The sequence below is a fragment of the Bos taurus genome, chromosome 9 (genome assembly GCF_002263795.3).
Source record: "Bos taurus isolate L1 Dominette 01449 registration number 42190680 breed Hereford chromosome 9, ARS-UCD2.0, whole genome shotgun sequence".
Taxonomy (NCBI): domain Eukaryota; kingdom Metazoa; phylum Chordata; class Mammalia; order Artiodactyla; family Bovidae; genus Bos; species Bos taurus.
Genome location: NC_037336.1, coordinates 100,510,640 through 100,522,726, shown reverse-complemented (window position 1 = coordinate 100,522,726; position 12,087 = coordinate 100,510,640). Strand labels below are relative to the sequence as shown.

The following is a 12,087-nucleotide window of genomic DNA, read 5'->3' as shown; positions in this document are numbered from 1 at the left end:
GTGTGGTTCCGTCCCAGTGAACCTTGTTAGCAAGTGGGGTGGGTTTACATGACCTGTGGACATTAGCTGACCTTTCTCTAAGCCTGGTTCTGGGCATTTGGGATACTGTGGAGGAAAGGAAGCAGTTTCTACTGCCCTGGAGCTCATGAGTCAGCTAGTGGAGGAGAGAAGTCCCCTGGGAGTTGACACTCATGATGCCCAGGGTACTTGGTCACGGTACATAAGGCACATCCAGTGTTTGTTGGGTGAGTGCGTACAGCTTCTAACAGCAGGGAAGACAAAGACGGAAGATGAGGAAGAACAGGTCCCTAAACCACTCTGATTTCTTTCTGTGAAATCTCCAAGGTGTTTTTACATGAGATGATATATTTTTCCTCTGGCCACAAGGTGGCCTAGCAACCTTTAGCATAGACTTTGTGATGGTTCTTCTCGAGCAGTCATTTCATGTCCGTCATCGAAAGGGTTGACGTTGCCAGAATTCTGAATATATGTAAATACAATTTTTGTGACATCGCTGTAATCCCAGCCAAGTGGGGACAGTGAGAAGTGTTAGGCATTAGAGAAATACTCGTTGAAGGGAACTGATGGACAAATGAATGGCTATATTAATACAGTTTTCCATTCAGAAAGAGTAAAGCATACTTGTTTCAAGAGCTTAGGCCATGGAAGCAGCTCCTGTGAGTTCACGTGCCAGATCCACCATCTGCGAGTGTGGTAGTAGGCAGGTTGCCTCTCCGTGCCTCGGTCTTCTGGCGTGCAAAATGTTAGTGAGGGTTAAGTGAATTAGTACACATAAGTACCGAAAAACTGGCACATAGTAAACACTTACTAATTGTTGCACATTATTGTTAGTGTAAAAAATAAAGTGTAGCTAATGTAAATATGAATACTCAGAGTCTCATTAGAGGTTATATTTCGTATTTTTTTTACAACTGGTGTTTCATAAACACCCACCATTGGAATAGATGCTGGCCTTTGAGCTGATTTGAGACTCGGACGAGGGCACCAGGGAGGCCTGGGAGGTTCCGGAAGAGGAGCCAGGGTGGCGGGTTCTCAGGGAGTGAGGCCGGTACCTGCTCCCGCCCCTGGCACCACAGCCAGGATGCAGAGCAGCTGCTGGTGTGCGCACATGGCCAGTGCCATAGAATTAGTTTCGTCCTTATATGCCTGTATTTATCTAATCATAATGCTCATTTCCCACCCTGTTCCAGTCTAGAACAGCCGCAATTCATATTTATTTCTGATAACATTTACCTGCAACCTCTTTGCATCTCTCACCGGCTGACTCTCGTTTTCTCGTTTGTCTGTAGATATATGCAAAAAACCTGGTGAATGCCGACCGTTGTGCCCTTTTCCAGGTAGACCATAAGAACAAGGAGTTATATTCAGACCTTTTTGATATTGGAGAGGAAAAGGAAGGAAAGCCCGTCTTCAAGAAGACCAAGGAGATCAGGTACAGCGCGCAGTAGCGTGTGGTCGCTGTGGCGGCAGCCGGGCAGGTGCTCCGCCGCCCACTTGTCTGTGCCTCTTCACAGGCGTGCGGACAGCACTTGTCATACTGTGATATCATTCCCACCAGGACCCGCCTCCTGAAGGTAGTGCTTGTGGGCATGACATTGCAGTGCCAGCGAAACCGCGCCTAGGAAGCTTTAGCACCACTCCTGGAAATGCCGTCTTCCGGAGGCGGTCCTTTTGGAAATCATGTTGGAAAAAGTTACTAGTGCTCCCAGGTAGGTAAAGGTGCGCCCCACCTGGAGTCTGCAGGGCCTCCTGTGTCTAGGAGCAGGTGTACTCAGACAATTTCGTCCCCTCCCCCCCGCAACCTACAGAGCTGCCTGCAAGTCTGGACCGCAGTGAAAACTGACCCGGTATATTCCCTAACTTCAACACATTGTCCTGCAGCCCAGCAGCCGGTTTAACCGATCGAAGAGCACTTGTGCTGCGTCCTGAAGCTAGAGAGTCCCTGGATCTGTCAGTGGCCACTGCTGTCACTTACGGGAGCAGCACGGCCTTCGGCTGGTGGCTGAGTCCTCCCACCATCGGGGCACCTACATGGAGCACTGTCACGGAACTAGTACACGTCAAGCTGAGCACTCAGAAGCTGTCTTTTTTAGACATTCGCATTTCTTCTGTTTTATACATATGTATGATGCTTAACTACTTTTCCACAAGGTACTCTAACGTACCGTGTCCCTTATTAACAGGACTGGCTCTTCATCTGGGCCGTCTGTCTGCACACAGGGAGCCTGGCATGTGCGCACACTGCCGCCCACCACGGGGTGCTTCCCCTTCTGTGGTCCCGGGATGCTAGGATTCCATACTCACAGGACACTGACTGCAGGCGCTGTTTAGGTTTTTGAAAAAAAAAAAAAAGTTCGTTTGTTTGTTTAGAGCTCCATAGATTCGTCTCGATATAGTCATTTAGGTAAAGTCACTTCTGCTGAAGGTCTGAGAGCTCCTCGCAGGGCCGGCATTGGCCTCATTTTGAAGACTTTAACTGGGAGCCTGCGCTTACAAGCCCTGGCAGAACAGGCAGCGGGTGTGGTGGGCTGTAACTCTGGGCTGAGCAGTCAGTGCCAACCACTTACCTAAGGGCATGCCCCTTGGTTATGTTTCCACTGATCTGAGATAGAGACCACCCTGAGCTACCCTCAGACCAAGAAAATCAAGAATTAACCGTGGAACGGGCTCTGGTACTCTGCGCACGGCCGCCCGACGTGTCGTGCTCACGTTGCTCAAAGCACAAGAAAACGGGGCAGAGACAACCTCCGTTTTACGTAGTACAGTGCTGGGTTCACTTGTTGGTGTTTTAAGAAAAGTTAATTCTCTTTGGTGTCAATTCTCTTTTGAATTTTCCTTAGGGAAATCCATAGGGTGGAGCTTTATTTCAAGAATGATAATTTTCTATAATGTTGAAAATGTAATACTGTGAAAGCTATTTTTCAGCTACTGAAACATGCAGCTATTGTGATTATAGATATCTTTACTATGTTTTGAATGAGAGCATGTATTATTATAATATTATAATGAGAAAACTATTTATAAATATGAGAATATATTTATATATAAAAGAAATGACTGATATTAGATATCAAAATATATCCAAGTGTAATCAGATAATGCCTGTATTTTGGCTGTTTTTAAACTTAACGAATTAGAGAAGTGGAGATACCGGAAGTTGTAAAGTGTGTTACCTTGGTATAGTGCTTACATTGCAGAGGCCTTAAAGTTGAGGTCCTGCATCTCAGGACCGTATAACCTGTGGGTCTGGTTACATGTGTGCTGGAAAGTGTACTGGTGTTGACCTGCATTCTTGTTTTTGCTGTGCCACTCATATTTTAAATATATGGGCAAGTTACTGAACCCATATGGGTCTCAGCTCACAGGAAGAATTATTTTAAAAAACTCATGTTGAAACATCTTGTAAATTATAAGGTATTTTGCAAATCTAACGGATTATTATTGATCAGTGAAGGAGAAGGCTAGTTAATTTTTCAATTTCAGTTTGTGATTCAGCATAATTTAATACATTATGAATTAAGTCTTGTAAGGTCTTCAAGTGATTACCATGCAGTATTTTTCTGCTTCACCTTTATACATTTTATAGCAATACAAGCATTTACAATAGAAATCTTTTTTATTCAGTGTTTGTTGGCAGTGACGTGTCTCAAGTTCTTCTGCAACATCTGCGTGCTCCTCTCTTCTGTGTGTGCAGGTTTTCAATCGAGAAGGGGATCGCTGGCCAGGTAGCAAGGACCGGGGAAGTTCTGAACATCCCAGATGCCTATGCAGACCCGCGCTTCAACAGGTGAGGCGGCCTCCTGTGCTCCAGCGTTCCTCCTTTCCCGTCCAGCTCAGCCGAAGCCTCTGCGGTAGGGCCCCAGCTCTCCATGTCCCAGCTCAGTCAGTTTTTCCTCTTTGCTGCTGTTACACTTTCTTTGAACCAACTTATTATCAGTAGTCAGTGTTTTCAGATCTTTATAAAAAATGATGGATTCTAAACCATTGATTGTATCTAGCTGTGCATGCTGCTGCTGCTGCTGCTAAGTCACTTCAGTCGTGTCCGACTCTGTGTGACCCCACAGGACGGCAGCCCACCAGGCTCCCTCGTCCCTGGGGTTCTCCAGGCAAGAACACTGGAGTGGGTCCAGCTGTGCATACGAGTGTGCAAAGTCGCTTCACTCGTGTCTGACTTTGCGACCCCATGGACTATAGCCTGCCAGGCTCCTCTGTCCATGGGATTCTCCAGACAAGAGTACTGGAGTGGGCTGCCATGCCCTCCCCCAGGGGAACTTCCCTACCCAGGGATCAAACTGACATCTCCTGCGCTGGCAGGTGGATTCTTTACCACTAGTGCCGCCTGGGAAGCCCCTGTCTCCAGCTACAGGAGTTTAAAGTGTTTTAAGGAAAACTAAAAAGCAAGAGTTAAATTTATAAAATTTTTTTCATTATATTGTCATCATTTTGTCCTAAGCATATTCTTTAGCAAACTGTATCTTAAAGGCTGTAACACGTAGTGATGAAAGTATTTTGAATCCTGGTTCTGTCCTTCGTCACCTTTACAGTGACCCGAAGCGAGTGACTGAATCTGTCACAGCCTCAGTTGTTTTCTCATCTTTAAAATGGGCACAGTAATACCTATTTTGCAGGGTTTTTTTTTTTATTTTATAATTAGAGAAAATATTCAGAAAAGGCCTGGCAACTTTACATGACATAAAGTAGGAGCTCAGTCAGTTGCAGACTTTATTGGATGTTAGGATTGCTAATAAAGTTTTGTTTTGAGTTACTTTGGAGAACTAGAAACCAATTTATGTAATTTGATTTAAAAAACTTTCGAAGTTGAAAGTCTCAAGGTTGACACCCTGAAAGTTGAAGGTAATGGTTCACCTATTTTGGCAGCAGTGTTCTGTGCGTTCACAATCGGGTTTCCTTTAGGGGACAGTTAAACAGCATAAGCAGTGGGAAGTTTTTCAGGTGTTTGATTAATGTCATATTTGCGTAACTTTTATATAAACAGAGCTGCATCCTGGTAACATATTTTTTCAATAAATTGAGTGTGCTGAAAATCTCAATTTTTGTCTTAAAAAAGCCAACTTGTCATTTTAGTACTTAAATATTGAAAATATTTATATATCCTTATATAAAACCTTTTTAAATAACATGAAAAAGCAAGCAACAGATTGTGAGAACAATTTGCAAAATATGTATCTGGCAAAATATTTGTATCTAGCATATATATTAAAAAAACTTCCAAGATAACCCAATTTAATAAGTAGGACACAAGATTTTAACAGATGCTTCACAAAATAAGATCGATGAATGGCCATTAAACAGATGAAAGATATTTGATCTAAGGGAAATGTAAATTTAGTTGACTATGAAATCCTGTTACATACAAGCTTGAATGGTTAAAATTTTTAAAAAGTGATGCTAGCAAGCGTTGGCAAGAATATGGAGAAACGTGGATGCTCATACCCTGCAAGTGGGAGTGTATGTTTGCGCAACCACCTTGGAGAGTAGATTCACAGTGTCTTATAAAGTTCAGCACACACAGCCCTCGTTCAGCTCCACTTCTGGGTAACACTCCAAGAAAAACAGCACCTGTCCACACAAAGACTTGTAAACAAATCTTGAGGGCAGCATTATTCATAATTGCCCCAAACTGGCAGTTAACAAATAATGTCCATCAACTGGTGAAGGGGTCAAGAACGTGTGATGTGTCCATACTCTGAGCTTCTGCAGCGGCTTAGTGGTGAGAACCCGCCTGCCGGCGCAGGAGGCACACGTTAGATCCTTGGGTCGGAAAGATTCCCTGGAGAAGTGAATGGGTGTCCACTCCAGTATTCTTGCCTGGGAAATCCCACCGACAGAGGAGCCTGGAGGGTTACAATCCATGAGGTCACAAAGAGTCGGACATGACTGAACAACTGAACACACACACACACACACACACACACACGCACACACACACATATCCACACCATAGAATACACTCAGCAAACAAAAGGGCTGAGCTGCTGATAGTGCAACACAGGTGAATCTCAAAACCGTCGCTCTAGGTGAGAGAGAGGAGAAGGCGATGGCACCCCACTCCAGTACTCTTGCCTGGCAAATCCCATGGATGGAGGAGCCTGGTGGGCTGCAGGCCATGGGGTCGCTAACAGTTGGGCCCGACTGAGCGACTTCACTTTCCCTTTTCACTTTCATGCACTGGAGAAGGAAATGGCAACCCACTGCAGTGTTCTTGCCTGGAGAATCCCAGGGGCGGGGGAGCCTGGTGGGCTGCTGTCTCTGGGGTCGCACAAAGTCAGACACGACTGAAGCGACTTAGCAGCAGCGGCAGCAGGTGAGAGAGACCCATCAGAGAAGGCTACCGTCTAACTCATTGCCTGTAGTTGTAAAGTTGCTCCTATGGAATGACTCCTATTTTCAAAAACCGTTTTGAAACTATTTCCCCTAGATCAGGAGTCAGCAAATCTCTTCTTTGAAGAATCAGACAATAGGTATTTTTGGCTTTGTCGGCCACAGCATCTGCGTCACAGCTCTGTTGTGGGGCAGTGGGACTCGTCAAGGAATGGTGTGGTTGTGTCCCATTTACACTGTTTACAAAACTGGAGGGTGCCGGTGTGTACACAGTCTGTGGATGGCTGACCCCTGCTCTAAATTGTTACAGTGAGGAGTCCCATTTAAGTTTGTTCAGGAAATTTACGGCTCTCATAAACCCGGCCAAGTGCAAACAAACAAGTCATTTTTACCAAATGTATTAGACTTTTCCTCCAATTCCACAGTTTGCATGTACTTTATGATGTGGGATGTGGGATGTAGTTTGTGATACGGGATGCTTCTCATTAGAACCAAATGAGAAGCTGAACACCTCCTGGAGATGGTTCTGAAAAACTCTCTTGAAAGCAGAACTGGGTTAGAATATTTTCAAAAAGGTTTTATTAAAAACCACTTGCATGTGTCCCCGCTGTCTTTGAGTTTAGAAGCTAGCAGTTCCGTTGCGGTTAACTGTGAGAGAAGCGGAACTGGGCCAAGTGTGTGATGGTGCGTGGTTTGCTCTCTCCTGCCTGTGCTGTCTCTTGTGCTGCCATCTGGCCCCCGCCGCGGGTGCAGAGAGGTGGACTTGTACACGGGCTACACGACCCGGAACATCCTGTGCATGCCGATCGTCAGCCGTGGCAGCGTCATTGGCGTGGTGCAGATGGTCAACAAGCTCAGCGGCAGCGCCTTCTCCAAGACGGACGAGAACAACTTCAAGATGTTTGCTGTCTTCTGTGCTTTAGCCTTACACTGTGCCAACGTAAGTCATGACATTTTTACTACTTGGTGTTAAATTTTATAAACTTGGAAAGTGTTCCCCCCCATTTCCTTTATAAACCCAAAAGAGTGATTCCTGGTTATGCATATCTTAGGAAATACCTTAAAATTCCTTGGAAGGAAACAAAGAAAAGAAAACTGATTTTTTCATTTATTTCAAGGTGTGAATTTGATAAAAAGAAAAATGAGGTGAATGTATACGGTTTCCCTTTCCTGATAACTACCGATGTAATTTTGGATGTAATCTACCGATGTAGAGGAGATTATCCAAACCCTTAGAGGTTGCCATTCGTACCACGCTTGAGACTCTTGTGCAAAGAAAAAAAAAAGAGAGAGAGAGTAATAACTCGAGTCTTAACACCAAGCAGAACAGTTTCCTCTGCAAGGAAAAGGGAGGCAGCCACTCCACATGTTTGTCTGGTGCTGTGTGCGGGCGTCTTAAGTCGCTCAGTTGTGTCTGACTCTTTGAGACCTCATGGACTGCAGCCCGCCAGCTCCTCTGTCCATGGGATTCTCCAGGCAAGAATACTGGAGTGAGTTGCCATGCCCTCCTCCCGGGGATCTTCTCCACCCAGGATTTGAACCTGCGTCTCCTGCACTGGCAGGCAGATTCTTTATCAAGGAGCCCCCTGATGCTGTGTATTCATTTAATCTTCACAACAGCCCAGCTCTGTGTACTGAACAGTAAGATCAGGCTCCATTTATTTTATGAAGTCTCGCTTTAAAAGAGCTGAACGTATCATCTTTCTTTTACATTTTAAATGAGTTAAACATTTAGTATTCTATGAACTTTAGTGAGCCCTGGGATTTCTTTGGAAGGAATGATGCTAAAGCTGAAACTCCAGTACTTTGGTCACCTCATGCGAAGAGTTGACTCATTGGAAAAGACTCTGATGCTGGGAGGGATTGGGGGCAGGAGGAGAAGGGGACAACAGAGGATGAGATGGCTGGATGGCATCACTGACTCGATGGACGTGAGTCTGGGTGAACTCCGGGAGTTGGTGATGGACAAAGAGGCCTGGCGTGCTTCGATTCATGGGGTTGAGAAGAGTCGGACACGACTGAGTGACTGAACTGAACTGAACGGAACGGAACTCTAGTAATCCTTCAGTGACATGACTGGAATTCTGAACTTGGAGAAGATTTTATTAACCTTTTGTAAAGCCAAATCAACATGCATGGGAATTGTCACCTTAGTAATTTAGAGAAATTTGTCTTTTTGGAAATCATAGGAGCAGCCATGTGAGTAATGAAAATAGCAGAGAAGACTCGGAACAAAATGGCAAAACGATAATAGTCTGGCGATGAGGGGTGACTGTGCGCAGTGCACCTTGTTCTTCCTGCGGCCCCGTGCGGTCTCATGGGGGCTGTACTGTCGCCCGGCCCATTGGAGACAAACCAGTGCAGCTGTCAAACACTTCTGACTTCAGACCTTTTTTATACCAGCGTATCTCCTCATCAGTAAACAGATGGACAGAATGCATCTGTTTAGTTTAAAAGGTGCAGGAAATATAATTTCCACTATATGCTAAATATTGACTTTTATAATTTTTAAATATATTCAGTGGAATCCAGGTATTAGAATAATTTGACATCTATTAATAGTCCACTTCCCTGGAAGAGGGCATGGCAACCCACTCCAGAATTCTTGCCTGGAGAATCCCATGGACAGAAGAGCCTGGGAGGCGACAGTTCATGGGATCGCAAAGGGTTGTACACCGCTGAAGCAACTTAGCACAGTCCACTTAGAATAAGAAGCTTTTACCCCTGAAAAACTTAGTATCATTCTTTTCTCTCTTGGGACTTGTGTTTCTGTTACCCCACAAAAGTTTATTCTAATATATGTTATACTTTAGTGATATTTAAAAAATTATAGTAGTCTAAAACAAACGTGTGTAAGGAGTGTTAAAAATTGATTTTGACCTGTGATGTTATGTCATGGACCTCCCAGATGGCACAGGAGTAAAGAACCCGCCTGCCCATGCAGGAGATGCAAGAGACAGGGTTTGATTGCTGGGTGGGGAAGATCCTCTGGACTAGGAAGCAGCAACCTGCTCCAGTATTCTTGCCTGAAAATTTGCATGGACAGAGGAGCCAGGAGGGCTATAGTCCCTGGGGTTGCAGAGTCAGACTTGACTGAGCAACTGAGCACACACTATTCAGTTCGGTTCAGTCGCTCATTCGTGTCCGACTCTTTGTGACCCCGTGGACTGCGGCGCGCCAGGCCTCCCTGTCCATCACCAACTCCCAGAGTTTACCCAAACACATGCCCATCGAGTCGGTGACGCCATCCAACCACCTCATCCTCTGTCGTCCCCTTCTCCTCCTGCCCTCAATCTTTCCCAGCGTCAGGGTCTTTTCCAATGAGTCAGTTTGTGACAGATACCACAGACTGGGTGACTTAAACAACAGAAGGTTATGTTTCTGTGGTTTTGACAGCTGGAATTTAAAGATCTGACTACTGGCAGTTTGGTTTCTTCTAGGCCTGTGGCCTCCTGCCTTCGTGTGTCTCCAGTGGTCTTTTCTCTGTAATCGTCTGTGTTCTAATCGCCTCTTCTTATAAGGGCATAGCTCATTGGATTAGGGCCCGCCCTACTGAAGTCTGTAGACCTCTATAGTCTCCTTCCTTGGGGCTTCCCCAAGTGGCTCAGTTGGTAAAGGATCTGCTTGCAATTCAGGAGACCCAGGTTGGAGCCCTGGGTAGGGAAGATCCCCTGGAGAAAGAAATGGCCACTCACTCCAACATCTTGCCTGGAGAATTCCATGGACAGAGGAGCCAGGCAGACTACAGTCCATGGTATCGCAAAGAGTTGGACACAACTGAGTGATTAACTTTTTTTTTAGCATTCAACCTAGAATCATTCCTTATTCTGTCTTCTATGTCTTAGGCATTTTGAAGTGTATAGTGAAAGTGAAAGTCGCTTAGTCATGTCCGACTCTTTGCAGCCCCATGGACTATACAGTCCATGGAATTCTCCAGGCCAGAATACTGGAGTGGGTGGCTTTTCCCTTCTCCAGGTGATCTTCTTAACCTAGGGGTTGAATCCAGGTCTCCCATATTTCTAGCGGATTCTTTACCAGCTGAGCCATAAGGGAAGCCTAAGAATACTGGAGTGGGTAGCCTATCCCTTTTCCAGTGGATCTTCCCAACCCAGGAATCGAACCAGGGTCTCCTGCACCTCAGGCAGATTCTTAACCAACTGAGCTATCAGGGAAGCCCTTTTGAAGTGTATGGACGGGTTATTTTGTAGGGTGTTTCTATTTTGGTTTTGTCTGGTGTTTCCTCATGGCTCTCTCGAGGTTATCATTTCGGCAGGAACATCTCAGCAGGCTGTGTGTTCACGGTGCCAGCTGTGGGCAGGCTCTGGGAAGGAGGCGTCTGCCTGGTTTCTCCACTGAAACGTCCTTTCCCCCTGTTGTCACTATTTCAGAAGAGAGTTTACACATAAGCCTGAATATCCTTTGCTTTCTCTCTCTCTGTCTCTCTCTGCATATCAGAACTTCCTCCTAACTCCAGAGAATTCCTTCCAGCTATTTCACCTCCGTCTTCGGGATACTGCTGTCTGGGAATGTGGCTCCCCTATTTCAGCATCAAGTTTATTTCTGCTCATCACCTTTACTTTTTGGGAAGCCGTGAGAGTTGCTTTCATCTTGAGTCAATGAGTGGAACAGGAAGAGTTTTATTATAGCAATTGCTCTTAATCTGAACTCCACATGAGCCAAGATGCCAAAGAATATGGCAACCCAATCATCAAAAATTGTTTTTAATTATCTGTCAGCTGAAAATTTGTTTAGGTCCACGTTCAAGTACCTTATGAAAGCTTTAGAAACCACTTTTAGACCTTATTAACACCAGTATTTGATTTAAGAGATTTTCGTACTAATGAAACTTGAGAAAGGGGTGATTTGAAATGAGCGGTGGGAAAAGAGCATTTTTAGGTAAGAGTCCATGTAAAAATGAAGGCGGTGGAACTTGATCTTCTTAAAATCTGTCCGTGTTTCTGTGCAGCCCTGGAGGACTTACTGTGTCCGTCCCAGGGTAGGCACTGTGAGGCCGGCTCAGCAGTGCTGTTGCAGAGCTCGCCCAGGGCGCTCAAAGCTCTCCTGAACAGTGATTGTTGCATCAGAAACCTGGACTCAACCACGGTCAAACGATTACGCCAACCCGAATACTAAAGCTGAAACAAGAAAAATAACACTCCTTCTGAAAAGTCATGAGTAAATTGACAGGCATTCTGTTTTTGTGTTGGGGGAAAGCTAGTGGAGTTATTTATAGTGAAACTGACTTGTCACTTTTTATAAACACCGAAACTCACCGAAACTGTTTCTGCTCTCCTGCCATGACAGATAGGGTATGTGCCACAGTTTCATAGAGTGTCAGCGCTGGTGGCGGGCTCTAAACCTCTCCTAGATTGAGCAGACCCAGGCCTGGTTGTTGCCTGAAGGTGCGTGTTGAAGCCCAGGTGGCGCAGCGTCAGCTCTCTGTGGGGTTAATCACCACTTTTTAAACTGCAGTATATCTTCTCCCCATGAGAGCTTATAAAAACTGCATTGTTTTTGACAGTGCCTCCAAACTCAGAGACCATGACAGCCTCTGACCCCGCAGCTCAGGGGCGCCCCCACCCCCGCCCTGCCCTCTCCACGCGCCTTCCCGTCTGGGGAGCAGCTGGTATTGGAGTTGTTTCTGTTCAATGCAGAGGGAAGACCAACGTACTGCCTTTCTTTACAGTAACACTGGCTTTGTTGAGGCAAGCATCCTCCTCAAGA

At 45.5% G+C, this 12,087-nt stretch overlaps 1 protein-coding gene across 5 annotated transcripts in view; it reads left to right on the top strand.

The window, feature by feature from the left end:
* The window catches only part of PDE10A (phosphodiesterase 10A), a 574,597-nt gene that overhangs the window by 514,927 nt on the left and 47,583 nt on the right, over positions 1-12,087 (top strand). For all 5 annotated transcript variants that reach the window (XM_059889985.1, XM_059889984.1, XM_059889983.1 and 2 more), the window contains 3 exons: positions 1,311-1,453; positions 3,716-3,808; positions 7,117-7,303. In XM_059889985.1, coding sequence (XP_059745968.1) covers positions 1,311-1,453; positions 3,716-3,808; positions 7,117-7,303 — 423 coding nt within the window. The remainder of the gene's footprint in view (positions 1-1,310; positions 1,454-3,715; positions 3,809-7,116; positions 7,304-12,087) is intronic.